Source organism: Equus asinus, chromosome 29 (assembly GCF_041296235.1).
Source record: "Equus asinus isolate D_3611 breed Donkey chromosome 29, EquAss-T2T_v2, whole genome shotgun sequence".
NCBI classification, from domain to species: Eukaryota; Metazoa; Chordata; class Mammalia; order Perissodactyla; family Equidae; genus Equus; species Equus asinus.
This window is the reverse complement of record NC_091818.1, coordinates 20,429,443-20,447,913: the sequence shown is the minus strand read 5'-3', so window position 1 is coordinate 20,447,913 and position 18,471 is coordinate 20,429,443. Positions and strand designations below refer to the sequence as shown.

The 18,471-nt window shown below is 40.0% G+C and overlaps 1 protein-coding gene across 1 annotated transcript; it reads left to right on the top strand.

Annotated features, from left to right (window-relative positions):
• The first annotated feature begins 4,118 nt into the window (after positions 1-4,118).
• LOC106837978 (lysozyme-like protein 1) lies at positions 4,119-16,950 on the top strand. Its single transcript, XM_014851809.3, has 4 exons — positions 4,119-4,257; positions 4,746-4,904; positions 15,996-16,074; positions 16,881-16,950. Exons 1-4 carry the CDS (start codon positions 4,119-4,121, stop codon positions 16,948-16,950), a joined length of 447 nt encoding a protein of 148 aa, XP_014707295.1.
• Positions 16,951-18,471: the final 1,521 nt, after the last annotated feature.

The following is an 18,471-nucleotide window of genomic DNA, read 5'->3' as shown; positions in this document are numbered from 1 at the left end:
TCAGGTAGCAGGAGTCCTTTAGTTTTTTCTTTTTCGGAATAGTTTTGAGTATTCTAGTCCCTTTGCCTTTCCATATAAATTTTAGGATCTGAAGTTTCAAAGAACTTTCTAGGATCTTGGTTGAGATTGCATTAAATCTATAGATCAAATCTTAATAATACTGACTCTTCAAATTCATGAACGTGGCATATCTTTTCATTTATTTATATCTTCTTGATGTTTTCATCTGTTTTATAGTTGTCAGTATATAGATCTTACATATAATTTGCTAGATTTAAACTTAAGTGTAAATTTTTTTGTGCTATTTTAAATAGTATTTTTTTAAATTTCAAATTCTATTTTCTATTACTGGTATATAAGACTATGAATTACTTTTGTATATTTGCTTTATAGCCTGCAAATTTGCTAAACAGTTGTTTTTGAATAAAAAAGGGATGCAATCTGTCCCTATTTTCTGACTGATTAGTAAAATCCTTAATTCAAAGCAATTTGAAAAAGACATTTGAAGAATAAACCTATAAAATTTCTCATATTATAGACAGTTCTCAGAAAAAGACACACAAATGTCTCCTAAATATAAGAAAAGATGCTCAACCAACTTGACATAAGGGAAAAAGAAATTGACACCCTGTTGAGAAACCATTTTTCATCTTTCAGATTGGCAAAGATTAAAAAGTTTAGTAACATAATTTCTGAGTAGGCAGTGAGAAATGGCCTCCTCTTCCTGATATAAGGCCATGTGGAAGGCAATCTGGCAATATCTGGCAAAATCACAAAACCCCTGTATGACTCAGCAATTCCACTTTTAGGAATTTATCCTACAGATATTCTTACAAATGTGCAAATAACATGTGTGAAGATTATTAATTGTAACACGATTATTAATTGTAACTAATTGTAACATATAATAGAAGAATGAAACAACTTAAAGGTGCCTCTATATCAAGTTGGCTAAAAACGTTACAACCACATGACATAATGTTATATAGTCATAAAATAGATCTTTAACATATACTACCAAATTTTTAAAGTAAGATGCAAAGGGGCTGGCCCAGTGGTTAAGTTCACACGCTCTGCTTTGATGGCCGGGGGTTCACTGGTTCAGATCCCGGGAGCAGACCTACACACCACTTATCAAGCCATGCTGTGGTAGGCATCCCACATGTAAACCAGAGGAAGATGGGCACAAATGTTAGCTCAGGTCCAATCTTCCTCAGCAAAAAGAGGAGGATTGGCTGCGGATGTTAGCTGAGGGCTAATCTTCCTCAAAATAAAAAGGTAAGGTGCAGAAATAGTGTGAGAAGAAAAATAAAAGAATGCCTTTATGTATCTGTGTGTATATGCATATATCTCCGGAAGGGATGGCAGTATCATTGGTTACCTGTGGGGAAGGCTATTGGATGCTTGCTTGAGAGGGAAGGGAGAATCTTTTACTATACTTTTTAAGTTTTTAGAATTTTGAGATTTGATATTAAGAATCAAATCTCATATCCACACACTTCTAAACCCTTAGAAATAATTGTCCAACCTCCTTCAAAATCTTCCAAAAGAAAATATAGGTAAGTTTCAAAGCTATTTGTTAAAAACATAAAACTGGGATAATTTCCAATTAAGTTGCAAGAGCAAAGATTGATAACTGGGAAAATAAAAATTATCGGGTAAATTTCAACAAAACCTTTGCGTAATTGGCAGATAGAATTTAAGATTACGTGCAGCCAACAATGGGCTTCTTCTACTTAGATCTACATATCACATGAGAATTGATTTCAAAGGCGCCATTAAATCCGAGCGTGGAAATAAATGGGCTTTGAAACTCGCACTTTAATTATCGATCCCCAAAGTTTTCAAAACTAATGAATCCTATTCAATCATGCTGATCTCACTAAAATTATTTTGTTAATAATAACAACTTAATTGTAGCAAGACATTTTGTGCTGTTAATAAAATTTTTAGATGTTAATTTCACCTCTATCATACTTTTCAAATTTTAGGTTTATGTATGTTTATAATTTATGTAACATATTAGTACAGAAATACATGAGTGTGGTTTATAATTTAACACACATCTACTGGGGGGACACGCTCAACTTTATTGATGGAATTTGTGATAAAGTTTGGAGACTGCTTCTGTAGACAAGAGCTCTCACTTGGATGCGAGGCCTTGGCTGAGTTGAGTAGTGAAGAGACCGTTGAGGAGGAAGAAGGAAAAAGAGAGGTAGAAAGAGCCAAAATGTCGTTATCACCTGCCTCAGAACATGAGTGCAGACCAGTATGGCCTTAACTCCCAAGAGGTGGAATTCTAGAATCTCTAGGCAGTTGGAGACAAAAGAGTTAAGAATTCTTCTTTCTCAAAGACTCTAAAAGAAAGCTTCTTGGTTGAGGACGCTATCACTTATGCCTTGTAAGAATCAGAGATGACTTCACGGGATACAGGAAGCTTGTGTGAGCTGCCAATCACTGACTGAGTAAGTAGGGCAGTGTTTCTTCTACAGAATCACCTTGAGCAATGTCTCCGGGACAGGCACAAGGAATTTGCCTTTTTAATAAAACCTAAATTACTCTAATGAAGGTATGTGCCCCAAAGAACCAGCATTGGCAACCCCTGGCTTGAAGGATGAAAAACATTACGCTTGGGGCTATCATTGCTGTGGGTTTTCATTTGTTTGAGACCAGTAAGATTCTAAGGCTGGGGATGGAAACCAACTTAATCTATAAGCTCTGCATATTAAACTTCCTCAGTGCTAGGCACAGTGGTAGGGTATAGCTCTATGCTGTACGCCGGGGACTTTTTTTGTAAAGGGCCAGGTAATATTTTAGGCTTTGTGGCCTATAGGGTCTCTAACACAACCACTCAAATTCACCATTGTAGTGTGATAGCAGCCACACACAATTGTACTACTGAATTGGCATAGCTAGGTTCCAGTGAAACTTTCAAAAGCAGGCTTAGTTTGCTAACACTTACTATCGGCCGGTATGTATTCTACGTACCCCATATGACATGTATTTACTTTCTTGCTTCATTACCTTAAGCCCCCAGTGATTCTCCCTCTGGTCTTGCTGAATGCTCACCCCAGTTTTTAGGCTCACCTCTCAATTGGGGAACCTAGCTCCAAGAGGAGAAACCAACAACTACAGAAATTTCTAGGCAGGTGCAGAAAATAATACTGGATGAAAATATGTATGAATATGAGCTTCAGTATCATGAACAGTTATCAGAAATTTCACTCCACCCCCATCCCAGCAAGGCTGTTATATTTGGGAGAGACGCTACTTCAAGAGAGGAAGTGCTTCTGGAAAATCAGTAGCCAACAAGTCATGGAACTCTTGATCCTACTCCCGTTTTAAATAATTAGTGGGGGTCTCTTTATGGCCTCTCTACTCCCACCAGCAATGCTTTCCTCCTCTTGTGACCCATTGTCATCCATCCCCTTCTTGCTCATTAGTCGTCCCCAGACTTGTAGGAGGCCCCATGAAACAGTGATGGCCCAGAAAAACATTGCATTTGCAATATGACTGATATTTTTGAAGCAATGCTCCCACATTTGGAAAAGTGTCAAGAAAAGAGAATGGAAGAAAGATAAAATGCTAAATCTTCTCCCTTTGATAAACCCCCAAACAATAAATCTTAAAGTTGTCCATGCACACTCACGTATATTTCGTCTCTAGCTGAAATCTGGGTGTCTGTTTCAGCATATGTAGGAGATGCTTAACTCCTTGTATTCTATTCTTTTCTGTTCATAGAGTTAAAATGGGAATCCTAAAAACGTATGGCCCTCTGTGGTTTCCATCTGGATGCAGATAAAGGAGGGTTAATTTCTTTGCTCGCCTAATCCTAGGAACAGAGCATTCACTTGAAAGTAACCACGTAGAAAGTATTAAGGAAAGACCTGCCCTCATTCCTCCCTGTACTACATAATCTCTGCACTTTGTTTTTCTCTGATGCTGGCTCTGAATGATTAAAAGTGACAGGAAACATCTAGGCAGGGCCATCCACAACCGTGGCTGGCGGGTTTTGAAGTTCTCATTGGGAACAGACTTAATCTGGACTCAGGATGAAGTAAAGTTGTCTGATCTGGTCTCTGGATCTTTGACAGGTTCTGCCTCCAACGGGCCTGGGGATGAAGGCTGCCGGCATCTTGGCCCTGATTGGCTGCCTGGTCGCCGTCACCAAGCCCAAAGTCTACACTCGCTGTAAACTGGCAAAAATATTTTCGAGGGCTGGCCTGGACAATTACCGGGGCTTTAGCCTTGGAAACTGTGAGAGTTCTCCCTTCTGATTCTCTTTCTACCCTGATCTCTCTCCTGAGGCCCCATCCACACTCACTTCCGTTTGTTCCCAGCTTTTCCATGCTCTGTGCCACCCCCCCAGGGATGGCTGTTGGCTATTCAACTGTTGCTCTCTGGGGCTTCTCTCCTCCTCGCTGCCCCTCATGTCCTCACTCTTGGAGTCCTGTACTAATGACACCAGCAAGAGAAGGAGGAAACAATGCCTCCATTGCTGGCATTGTAGGGAGTGGACCCGACTTTTCGTCTAGTCAAGGCTCAGCCACTGACTGGGTGTGCAGCTTCAGGTGTACCATCCCTGCCCGTGATGTGCCCTGTGGGTATGCTACCTGTCCTGACCCTCCCAAGGTTTGTTGGGAGCAGAGCATTGTAACTCATGTAAGGGAACTCTCCCCTAAGAGCAGGGTTGGAGAAAACAATGCATTTCCTTCACTGGCATTTCCGGCTTTTTCTCCATCTAGGGATCTGCATGGCATACTACGAGAGCCACTACAACACAACGGCTCAGACTGTCCTGGAGGATGGGAGCACTGACTATGGCATTTTTCAGATAAACAGTTTCACGTGGTGCAGAAATGCGAAGCTGCAAGACAAGAACCACTGTCATGTTGCCTGCTCAGGTACGGTTGTGATTCTCCAAAAGTTTCATCCTCAGGGACAAAGGCAGGAAAGCTGATCATGGAATATCCACTTATCTTTTGCTTTAACTAAAATTTGGAGTTCAGATATGTAGGTAGGTCCACACCAGGCCAATCAATTATGCAACAGTGACATTGAAGGTCCTGTGGCCCACTTGTCTAAAGCTGACTTATTTCTTCTAGGATGGTTTTGATGAAGGCCACCACAAAAGAGGGGGATGAACAAATGTCTCATGCATGGAGACATTGAATATGTTCAAAAAGAAGGAGAAACGTGTTTGCCAACTGCTTTCCATAAGCAATTGACTCAAAGGATGCAGTTCATACTTCTTTGTACTGAATGAGACAAATAAACACATTTCTTAAACAGCAGAAATTAAGCTAGAACTTACTTCTAAGTCTTCTATCTCAATCATTTAAGAAATAGATACGTGCGCAGAATTGAGGCTATCAGAAAGCATCAGACATGAATTGTGGTATTAGGGAGGAGAATATGTACCTATTTGAAGTTGGATGAATGGCTATAAACAGGTGTGGGTTGACTGTTGTGGGCTTCAGAGGAAAGAGGTTTTATTGAGGAATGTCGTGGAAAGTTTTGTAAACATGATAACATTTGATCTAAGACTTGGAATATAGATGATATTTGGATATTCAGAAGAGCCGTTCAGGTCAAAGGAGGAACGGAAGCAAAGAAGCGAATGTGGGAAGGTGGGGCATGGACAGGGAGTAGTGAGACATTGCTTATCTGGAACAAAGGGGATGTGGGCACGAATAACAGGACATGTGGTTGGAAAGGTTGACTACCACCTGACCATGAAGCCTCGGAAGCCAGGCTGAGAAGTGTGTACTGATTTCTGCCTGCAGTGGGAAATCATTAGAGGTCAGCTGATTAAGCATTGCTTCAGAAAGGTCAATCTGCAGCAGGGTGTGAGATTGATTAGAGAAGAGACCATTTAAGTGCTACTGCAGTTGTTGAAGTGAGAGAGGAAAAGGCCTGAATGATGGTCGTGGCTGGGGACATGGAGAAGAATGTGCAAGAGATACTCAACAGCAGAAAGACAGAGCTCAGTAAACGATTGTCTTGTTTGTTCTTCCTCCAGAATGTAAGCGCCATGAGGGCAGGAGTTTTGTCTGTTTTGTTACTGATGAATCCTCAATGCTTAGCCTGGTGTCTGGCCATTGTTGGAGCTCAATAAATATTCATTAAATAAATGAATGGAGGAAACGAGGAGCAAGGGTGAAGACAGAGTCAGAAAACATTCTATGGCGAATTCCTTAAGAGCAGGAAATAAGCTTTTAATTTCTCTTTGACACAAGATAATCAGTACTTATGTTTGAATGCATGAATGATTGAACAATACGTTAATTTGTCTAGTAAATTGTTCCTATCTCTACCTTATTACAGAATGCTCATTACCCCTTGAGGTAGATCACCCAATGCCTGATCAATCCTTAATTTAGAACATTCTTTTGTTGGGCCAAAATCTATCTCCTTATAGCTTTCTTCCATTAATCCTAGTTTTTCCTTCTGGATTCATTCAAAACAAATTAGCTTTGTTTTATACATAGAAACTTATTAAATGCTTGAAAATGATTAGTAGATATTTCTCATCTTCAACTTTTTATGTTCCAGGCTAAAACATTCAGTATCTTCATCTTCCTACAGGTGTAACTTTTTAAACCCCTCTCCACCCTGGTTAATCTCATTAGCATGCCCTAAGAGCTTGCCATGGAGTCTTCCAGTTAAACATGGAAATTGGACATGTGCATTGTTAGAAGCTGGAAGGCAAGAGCACAAATGGTAACTAATGTAGCAATTAGAGAAATCTGAATCCTAAACTGACAGTGGGCAGCCAAGAAGCAGCCACAGAATCCCAAAAAGCCTCAAAAATCAGCAACACCAGCTACTTCTGGAAACTGGAGTGAATGCAAGTTGAAAATTGAGGATCACCCGGAAGTTCAATTAAGGCACAGCTAGACCATCAGAGTCCCTTCCTGACTCTCTTCATCTATTGCCTGCCCCTCCCCATCCCTGGCAGGATACTGGAGCTTTCTCTTCTAGGCAGAGTAAGCAGAAAGTTTCTCAACTGAGGGACCGCAACAATCTTTGAGTGTGACAGCTCCGTACTAAAGACATGGGAGATTCAGTTAAAGCTTCCACAGTCCCAGTCACCTTCCTCCACTCAGATCCTGGAATGATGGCAGGCAAGCTAGACTCTCCAGAAGAGAAGATTCTGTTCCAGGGAATCCAGCCAGATAAAAAGGAAATAACTAAAGATTTTGAGTGGGACCTCCCAGTGAACAAAACTAGCTAGACCTCCCTACAGTGAGATACACAGTTGAAAATCCCCACCTCTGTGTACAGAACTCCTAATCAGCTTTTTAGTATTCCCTTCTTAAATTAGTGCAGATAACCAGGGATCACCAGGTAGACTTCATAGAAGTGTCACTGATGTGAAAAACAGACCAAAAAACAAACAAAAACAGATAAAATTAACTTGTTGGAAGCAGAGATTATGCAGAAAAATGAAAGCTTTAAATGAAACAAAACTATCATTAATATCTTCAGATAGATAAGATGTTGTCTTGATGAAACAAGAACATGATGCTTTTAAAAAAGAACAAAATAAACATTTAGAGAATAAAATAAAGAGCTCCTGGAAGTTCAAAATAAAAGAGCAGAAATGAAAAACTCAATAGATTAGTTGGAAAATAACGTTAAGGAAATCTCTAAAAGCAGGATGAAAAAAAAGAGAAGGAAAATAGGAGAAGTTTCAGCAGGAGAAAGGAGAAACAATAGATCGGATGAAATCTTTTAAAAACATTTCCAGATCTGAAGGGCACGTGTTTCCAATTTACAAGGTCCACCACGTGACTAGAATCCAGGATCAACAGACACTCACACTCAGGCACATCCTTATGAAATTTCAGAACCCTGAAGACAGACAAAATACACTAAACACACTACAGGCTTTGGAGAGAGTAAAACATGTTCCATACGGAAGATCGACCATCAGAGTAACGTCAGACTTCTCAACAGCAACACTGAAAGCTAGAAGGAAATGGAGCAATGTCTTCAAAATCCTGAGGAAAAATTATTTCCAATCTAAAATTCTACACTGCCAAATTGTCAATACATTGTGAGTGTAGAATGCATACAGTTTTAGACAAGCAAGTTATTAAAATTTTTGCTTCATATGTGAGAAAGAATTCTGACTGGAAAACATAGCCAACTAAGATTGGATAATTTCAGAATTTAATGAAGGGCCTACTTACAAAAGCATGCTCATACTGCAGGGAAACCAAGGGGATAGTAAATAATAAGCAGGCCATTTTCACCTCCTGGCTCAAGGGGGAATGCACTGGGAGCTGTGAATCATACCTAGATAAAGAGAGTCTGCATGAGGAGGACCACCATGTAGGAGCTGTGACCTTCCACAAAGGGACATAGCTTTCACATAAAACAAAACTGGGAGGGTATATCTCCCAATCTCACTGTCCTTCCTCCCTCCGGTCTCCTGCTGCTCACTGTCAGTTCAACCCTACCAGCAAGAGGACAAGAAAGTCCACTGAGGTCATCTATGGGGATCGGCCTCTTCGTGCACAGAGCGTGGTGAGTAAGCGTGGAGAGTGGATCTCCAGGGGCAAAGAAACTTTCCATGCATCCTTTCTCATAAAACTTTTGGAGAAGGTGCTCCACCAAAAGTATAAAGTGAATCAAGAAAGAGAGACACAGATCCAGGAAACAAGAAACTCCGTAAAAGAGAGAGGCAAAGGAAATGCCCAGGACGATCATGAGGAATGACGCCAGGATGAATTTTGATAGTTGATTTCTAAATTAATTCTATTGTAGTCAGATAATATAGTCCATGTGGGTCCAAACCTTTAAAATTATTTGAACTTTGTCTTATGATATGCATTATATGATCACCATACAGCATATGATTTATTGTGGTGAATGCAAATTTGAAAAAAAATGTGTATTCTACAGTTAGTGGGCAGATGTTCTATACAGGACTATTGTATCCTTACTGATTTACTTACTTATTCTATCAAATAGTGAGAAAGATATCCTGAAATTTCCAACTATAATGATAATTTTCTCTCTTTCTCCTTTCAGTTTTGTCAGTTTTTGAAGCTCTGTTATTAGGTGCATACACACTATGGACTGTTATATTTCCTTGATGAATCTACCCTTTTATCATTAGAGTCAATGTCCCTCCTTAACTCTGCTAATATTTATTATCCCCAAATCTACTTTGTCTGATGGTATGTAACCACTCAGCTTTCTTAGCATGATATGTTTCTTTCCATTTTTTTACATTTAATCTATCTATATGTTTATATTTATAGTGACTTTCTTATTGATAGCGTATAGTTAAGCATTGCTATTATATCTAGTCCAACAATCTCTGCTTTTCAATGGGAATGTCCAGACCAGGAGTTGGCAAACTTTTTTTAAAGGGCTAGACAGTAAATATTTTAGACTTTGTGGGTCATAAGCTGTCTCTGTTGTAACTATTCAACTCTCTATATAGCACAAAAGCAGCCCTGGACAATATGTAAACAAATGGATGTGGCTGTGTTCCAATAAACTTTATTTACAAAATCAGAGGGTGGGCCATAGTTTGCTGAACCTCGGTTTAGACCACTTATATTTAATGTAATTATTGATACGGTTACTTTAAAATTCACCAGCTTGTTATTTGTTTTCTATTTGTGCCATCTATTCTTGGTTTAGTTTTCCTGCCTTTATTTTGGATTAATTGAATATTTCTCAAAATTCTCTTTTTTATTTCCTCCATTGTCTCATTAACTACACTTCTGTTTATTTTCAGTGGTTACTCCAGGGTTCACAATGTGCATCGTCTTACCACATTCTACCTTCAAATGACATTATATCACTTCACACAGAATATATGAATTTTATAACAGTGTGCTTCTATTTTCCCTATCCCACCTTTGTGCTATGTTATCATGCATTTTACTTCAACGTGTTACACACTTCACAATGCATTTTCACATGTGCTACATTACATGCATGTTACACACCTCACAGTGTGTATATACACAATGCATTTTCACTATTCTTGCTCTAAACAATTATCTTTTAAATAAAATGCTTAAATGAGGAAAAGGGTCTCTTTATATTTGCCACATATTTACCATTTCCAACGTTCTTTACTCCTGTGGTGGATTCATTTGGACAGGCAGTTAAGTTATATCATTTTCTTTCAGCCTAAAGAACTTCCTTCAATGTTTTTTTGGAGTGGAGGTCTACTGGCAAGCATTCTCGAGGTTTTTGTGCATCTGAAAATGTCTATATTTCATTTTCTTCTTTGAGGGATATTTTCTCTCTATCTATAAAATTCTAGGCTGACAGATGTTTTCCTATCAACTCGTTAAAGATATCCCGTTATCTTCTGCTTGACTTGTTTATTATGAGAAATCACTGATTTTCTTATCTCACATTCCTTGTACGTAACGTGTCCTTGTTCCTCTAGCTGCTTTTACAATTTCCTCTCTATCACCATTTTTCAGCAATTTGATCATGATGTGTGTTTTTCAGCGTTTATCTTGTTTGATATTCAGGGACATTTTGGACCCCTGAGTGGATACTTTTAAACTTTTCTCCTTCTAGGACTCTAATGACACGTGTGTTAGGTCATCCGATGTTGTCCCACAGGTCACTGAAACTCTTCATTTTTGTTCAGGCTTTTTCCCTTTCTGTGGGTTTTTTTTTCCCCCAGTAGTTTCCATTGCTATATCTTCAAGTTCTTGGCTCTTTTTTCTGAAGTGCCTAGTCTATTAAATTCATCAATGGAATGTTTCATTACAGATATTGTATTCTTTTCAGTGCTACGTAACTGTTTTATATCTTTCATTTCTCTCATTTTGTTCATGTTTTCCTGTAAGTCCTTGATATAAATAAGCATATTTATAAGCACTGCTTTAAATTTCTTGTCTGCTAATTCAATCAACTCTGTCATTTCCAGGTCTTTCCATTGACCGATCTTTCTCCTGATTGCGGGTCCCATTTTCATGCCTCTTAGTACATGTAATAACTTTTTATTGGATACTACACAGAGGGTATGTTACCTTGTTGAGTGTCTGGATTATGTTGACTTCCTTTAAGGATTGTTGAATTTCATCCTGACAAGCAGTTAATTCTGATCAGGAAGTTCTAGAATATTCTTTATGGTAGGACTAGTTTAGTCCTACTACCAAGGCATGGCTCTTTGACTCTTTTGAATGTCCCAGGATTCAGCAAAGTCTCTCTCCTCTGGCTAGTCCGAAATCAAGTGCCTCCCAGCCCTGTGTGGGTTCCCTGGTGACTGCTCTCTGACTGGCCTCACGGAGTTTTACCCTCTGCATCTCCAGTTGAGCCTTCAGCCAAAGACTCAGGGGAATCCGTGTGCAGACTTCTGGTGCTCTCCTTCTGGGTGGCACCTACCTCTCTGGTACTCTTCTTTACAACTTAGATTGCCATCTCCTGCCTGGGTTCTACCCTCCTGGTCTGGAAAGTACTTCTTGGCAGAATGTCATGACAATCACAAGGCTCGCCTTATTTGGTTTCTATCTCCCAAGGATCATGATCCTGCATTGCCTGTTGCCTAATGTCTGAAAATAATGTTCTCATATATTTTGTCTAGTTTTCTGGTTGTTTACAGGGGGAGAGAAAATTTGTTACTCCATCACGGCCATGCTTGACTTTACATGCAGTTTATTAATTTAATACTGTTCAATTTAGTTCCCATTAAGGAAGTCTGGGACAACTGTATATCTGCAGGACAAGCTTGGATTCTAGGAAATTAAAATGTTGGATGGTTCACGGTTAGAGGTAAAGGGATGCTCATATCTGTTTTCTCATCATAAAGAGCATGGGAGTTTGAGGGACAGCTTTAAAATAGAAAACAGGATGTTGTTTTTTATATCCTAATCACCCCTCAATGACTGGCCTCTCTCAGCCTCAGGCCAGAAAACCTCTAATTACCGACAATGTCATTCTGTCCCATGTATTACAGCAGTAGGGACATTTGTCATGGGAACCCGGAAACGAGTTAGCATTAGGGTATGTTTACGAGGTACATGATAGTTCACATATGGACAGTATGGACGCGCCTCATGCCCATTTCCCAGAGCCCCGCCGGTTCCTCACTCCCAAACCAAACCGTGTTCCTATACTGCCTCCATTCCCCTAACTGTTTGGACAGAATATGTGTTAGATATATAAATACAGACATACCTATGTATACACACACACACACACACGACAATGTAATAGCGATCTTTATTTTCCTCCAACAGCATAGTCCTTGTCAAAATAAGAGACTTTTAAGAAAAAGCAGATTGTCGCCTCTTGTATCTAGTCTAGTCCACTTATATGAATCTCTGTTTCTCATATCAGGCTGGTATCTGAGTTGTCCCTTGTCACTTTAGAGAGAGGAAGGAGATGCAAATTGTGAACACGGTAGTGGTATTTTAGTCAGGAGGCAGGAGGATGCTGGGGAGAGACAGAAACTTTGAAGTAGAACTAACTTAAAAGTAGCTCTTTCTGTGTCGATTGCTGCCATTTTCTGTTGTTGGATGAGGAAGAATAAAATATTCAGTTGAAAAATGCTTCGCTGTTCGACATAACCCTTTCCTCATTCATCTCTGACTGGAGGCAATTGTGTATTTAAAGTAAATTGAGCAGAAGCAATTACTGGCATGGATCCTTATAGAGACTCGCTCTCTTCACTCATTTCTGCCCCTCTGCTGCCCCTCTGTGGTGATTTCACTGTTTTCACATCTCAGCCCTTCATCGGGTTCTTTATTTCCCAGCCCCCAACTCCCTTAACACATTTCCGAAGCAAATTCAAAGTCAGTCCCAGTAGCACTTTCAAAACATCTCAGTTGTGCAACAGAATGCTGTCACAAAGTGGGAAGCTGAGAGATACCTTAAACAGTCTCCAGCACCGGGACCCGCAGCACCTAATCCTCCCATGAGTCTCTACACCGCATCTCCAGCCAAGCAAAGAGCCTCTCCCGCAATGCGAGCCTTGCTCTTCCTGCGCATGCCCTGGGCGGGCTCCAATCCCGGCACAACAGAATACTGTTTGTTCCCTGCCATGTATAATCTGCGTCCTTCGGCCGCTGGAGACCCCACTGAACCCACTTCTAGGAAACAGGCCCTGACCACTCTCAAACGCAAACCACAGCACCTCAGCACTTTTCAAGTATTGATGTACACAAAATAAAGTGTTTCTAAGTAATTGGAACCTGTATCAGATACCAAGCGCCTAGGTTTGGGTAATCTCCTAATAGATAAACAATTACTAGAAAAACGAGTGAAGTATTTATACTTTTATCAACTTCATTAGCTATAGTGTTCCATAAGCGTGAATCTTCGCTTATGTGGCTCTGTTGGAAGGAGGTAGCCAAGGATAACAGAATGTAAGCCCTAGGTTTGAATGCCTACTCATTGACTGAGTGTGTGCCCTCAGCTTATAGGGATAATAATGGTACCCACCCATATGGTTGTTCTGAAGACAAAGGGAGATAATGCATGGGGAGACTTGACATGTGCCTGACAGACTAAGTTTTCTATAAAAGTTAGCTATTAGTAATAGCTATTATTATTCTAAATACTTAACTCTCTAGAAACAAGGCAATAGACTTTTATAAGCTAAGAAAGCTTTATTTTTCACTGTAAACCAAATACTAGTGAATTTGCATACGTTGCCTCAATTTGCTGTTACTTATAGACCATATCTTTTATTAATTTTCTCCCAGTTAATAGAATTTGTTTTAAATTTTTTAGAAAACCACATTTAGAATGAATTTGCTTCAAAGAACTCTGTCACTACCTTTATGTTCTAGTTAAGCTTATTTGAGAAAGCAACCAATTCACAACTAAACCACCATATTCAAGGAAAATTCCTTTTTCAACTGAATTTACAAAGTAATTTGGTATTATAATGATCCATTAAAAGGCAATATTTTAGGGGCCAGCCTGGTGGCGCAGGGGTTAAGTTCCCACATTCCACTTCAGTGGCCCAGGGTTCACCAGTTCAGATCTGGGGCATGGACCTACACACTGCTTATCAAGCCATGCTGTGGCAGGCATCCTACATATAAAGTAGAGGAAGATGGGCACAGATGTTAGCTCAGGGCTAATCTTCCTGAAAAGAAAAAAAAAAAAAAAGAAATATTTTAGGCAAACATTATTCTTTTTGGTTATTTTTTCTCTTTTAATAAAAATAATGCATTTCTATTGTAAAAGCTTTAGAAAACATACAGTGAAGATTTAAAAGCCTTGGTGATCCCACAATTAAGAGCTAATCTTTCTGAAAATACTGGTGAATTTATGACTATCTTTTTTTCCTCTAAACCAGTGCTGTTCAATAGAATTTTCTGTGATGACGGAATGTTCTCTATCTGGACCATCCAGTTATAGCAAGAGCAACTGAAGAACTGACGCTCCAACTGTATTAATTAATTTAGATTTAAATGGTAACGTGTAGCTAATGGCTACCATATTGGACCGTTGAGCTCTAGGCAGATATTGGTAACTTCACACTGGGAGCATTTTCCAATAGTATTAGGTTCATGTGAAAACATGATTAAAATGGCTCCTTATGTCATTATATGGAGGTATTATTATTAATGTGAACATCTGTAATTATGAGGCAATTAGATTTTTTCCATTTGGAAACAAATTTCCTCATGTGAATAAAGCTACAGTAAACAACTTGGTAAATAAATCTTTGTCTGGATTCATGATTATTTCCTTAGGATAAGTCCAGAAAGAAAAACTACTGGGTTAAAGCATAAGAACCACTTTAAGGGCCTTGACACGTGCTGCTAAAGTGCTTTTCTGAAAAGTTGACCCCACTACGCTTCCACCAGCAAGTATTCAAGAGTGCCTGTCTCATTGCACCCTTGCTGACATTGAGCATTACCAAATTCTTAAGAAATCTTTGCCTAATTGATAAATAGAAATGCCATTAAGCGGTTTGAGTTTTGCATCTTTGACAGGTGGTTGTGGTTGGCATGGAGATGGACTGCCTGCCCAGATTCCCTGAAAGGGAAGAGGTTTGGTCCCAGCTGTATTTGTGTGACTTGCAGACAGTCTACCTGGCACCTCCTTCAAAATCTGCCTTAGCTGCAGAGAGCTGCCTCACCCAAGGTTCTGCTCTTCTGGGGCAGCCCACACCCAGGGACTGAGTGAGCCCGGGCATTTGGGCCCAACTTGGGTAACTCTGTTGGTCAATATTCACTCCCAAGCTCCTGGCCCAGTTGACTGAGGTTCTGATGGGCCTGCATCACAGTGGACACCTCCAGCCACCCAGTCTTGCTCCTGCCCCATTTCTTTCACAGGTGTGGATCCCTAATAAATACCTTGCACCCAAAACCCAGCTCAGCATCTGCTTCTAGAGAACCCAACCTGCAACAGAAGTGATGCTGGACTTGTTTTATTTACTTGCCTTTTTCTGCTGTGTTTGTGTTGAGAAGGTATTTGAGGCCACTTCCAGGCAAGCAGGAAAGAATGCTGATATCAATTAAGACATTTTCAATTGAAAAGTTCCTTATGTCTGACAGTCACAAAAAAAGAAATAAAGGCAAAGACATAAAACTTAAAAATTTCTGCACATGAGAAACAACTTGGATAAAAATGTTTTGATGCACAAACTGGAAAGTTACAATAGACAAAAGGTTAATAATGACCTATAAAGTGATCTTACATGTCAAAGTAACCTGAGTAGAGAAAACATTGGACTGTCCTCTCTTACTTGTGTGTTTCTTCTGCACATAAAAACCATTCTCCTCTTGTGTCTTTTCTAAACACATTTTCCAAAACCCTTCAGGACTCGTCTATTCCTCTGAAAACTTCAAGGAATTTAAAATGAGGATGATCTAGAAACAAAAAATTCCTTATTTGTGAAGAAGCATAACAAAAATAAGAATATGACTCATAGTTTTTCCAGCCCTCCTGTTCCAAAAAACAGTGAGAAGAGTGAAGAAAACCTGATTTGGAGCCCCCCTCAAACAACCAAGTCTCAGCTAACCCTCTCCTCCTCTTTCTCACAGCCTTGCTCACTGATGACCTCACAGATGCGATTATCTGTGCCAAGAAAATTGTTAAAGAGACAGAAGGGATGAACTACTGGTAAGAGTCTTTCCTTGGGAGGCGTAGGCTGATATGGCAAAAACCCGAAGTGTCAGCGGACACTGACAAACCCACCTCTGCGGGGTGGTCCAAAGATTGTCACATGGCCTTGTCTACACCCTTGCCCGTTAGTGTGGGTGTGCAGGGGATGTGGGGGGAGGGGGATTGGGAGGAAGAGGAGAGATGGCATTGAGTCATGGTCATTTGCGATCGCTTTTTAGGTTACAGGGTTCCAAACAGTGGGGAAAGAGGTGCTTTCTAATGTGAACTGGAAAGCATCCATGAAGTCAATTCACAAGGGAAAAAAAAAGCCTGTGTTTGCTTTCAATTTGGATAAGATTTTGGAGGGCTCTGGTGACATTTGGTGGGAGGAGAGAACAGGTCTCAGTGAGAGAAAAATGAGCATATCAGTTACAGGATCACTTGGTGGGAAACTTTCCCAAGATTCTGCCTGAGACTCGGATTAGCTGCTCACCATCGTCTCTGCAGCTGTATTTCTTGTGAACATTGCTAATCAGGTCACTCACTTGAAGAACCACATTTTCAGAGATGTGGGTGTTTAACTAAATGACCCATCCTCATAAAAGTTGTTTACCTATTGCTGAGGCTAACAGGGACTAGGAGAAAACCAGGGGGAGGAAAGTCTTAACAAGGCGAAAGGATAGAGTCCTTGGACCTCAGAAGCAAATGAAACTAAGCCCGGGGTACTGCTGGTGATTTTGGTTAACTGTCTACGGTTTTTGAACCTAAGAATATTTGGACTGTCATGCTTCTTTCTGTTGCTCTTGCTTCCCTTTCCTCCGTAGGCAAGGCTGGAAGAAACACTGTGAAGGCAAAGACTTGTCTGAGTGGAAAAAGGGATGTGAAGTTTCGTGACCTGGAACTGGACCAAGGATGCTTTGTTACAACTCCCTAGGATTTATAACGAATGTCAATGGTTGTTTCACCTCGTCTCCCTACCTCCTAATATTCCTTCTCAAAGTTGGAGAGGGTAAAATAAGCTACATTTTGAAGGAAATAAATATTTCCATTTAAATGTTTTGACTTTACCCTGACTCAGTTTCAATGATGTCATAATAGCACAATGTTAAGACATGAGAAGTCACCGACAAAATGTTCTAGCCCTGGAAGGAACAAACTTTATTGTAAGGAGTTCTTGGCTCCCATGGCCCTGAAATGGCTGCTGCTTTAAAAATAAGTTTCCCAAGAAAGGAAAGATCCAGATGAAGGACTGCAGTTTGCTGACCTCTGTCCTGGAGCACTGGGTCATCCTCCTGGTCAGTGGACATACAGTCCTTCCTCAACACTGCCAGAGAGAACGGTCTTGCTTCCTCTGGGTAGTCCTGATGGACACTCAAATGGGACCAAATAGATGAAATTTACAGCTTTTATCCCAAATTTTCAGAGAATCCCCTATGTTATTCTAACATGCATTTAAATTAAATCTATCAAATTCAAAAACCATACTTACATCCTCATGACAAAATTATTTCCAGACTTAGACCTGCAGATTTTATTAGTTGGGTCAGGAAATTGACCTAACTAAAGGACATTTCACTAACAGAACAGTGGGCTGGGAAGCTCAGATTCCAAAGAGATATTCCCAGCATGCCCTGGGCTCCATGCAGGGATGGCTCCTCAACTGGCCATACAGCAGGGTGTCTCTGCTCTTGCTGAGTTTTCTCTTGTCTGTTCTCTGTTCTGCTGGGACAGAGATGGGGGCTGCCCTGTTGTAACTTTAGGTAAAAGCAGTGGGCTCAGGTTGAATGCAATCTGACCTTAAGAATGCACCAAATTAAGGTTTGTTGGCGAAATGGTTATGCCTACAAATAAGTTTCCCACTTAGAAGAAAGTCCCCACTGATCAAACTGATGGGTTTTGTGATAGCAGATAAATGACCTGTCAACAGTGTCTAGTTACCAACTGCCCGAGTTTTACTGTTGGCTCATTTCACATCCACTGCCTTCACTTGCAGATGCAGGCTTTAAAAAATCTGAACTGCTACTTGGCAAAAGAATATAAACATTTCATATATATCTAAACAAACATAATCCTGTGACCATTTAACAGGCATTACAAATCATAGGAAAAAAGCTTTTGAAACTCATGCAAGAATTGAAAAATCATTCTATAAGATAACTGAAGAAAATCTAAAACATGTCAGATCCATTAAGCTGCACTAAATCAATAATCTGTGCTTATAGAAGTCCATAAATATGCATTTTTCACTGTTATTGTCCTGTAATCCAGCTGCCCTGTAGTCCCCATTCTCAGCCAAACTTCCTGCTTCATTAAAACCAGTGGTAGCATGTTAATGACCTAGGTTGGCATGGGACCCAGCGCCAGCTGTTCAAAGACTAGGGGAGATTTTTTTTAAAGAAATCAAAAAACCAACTT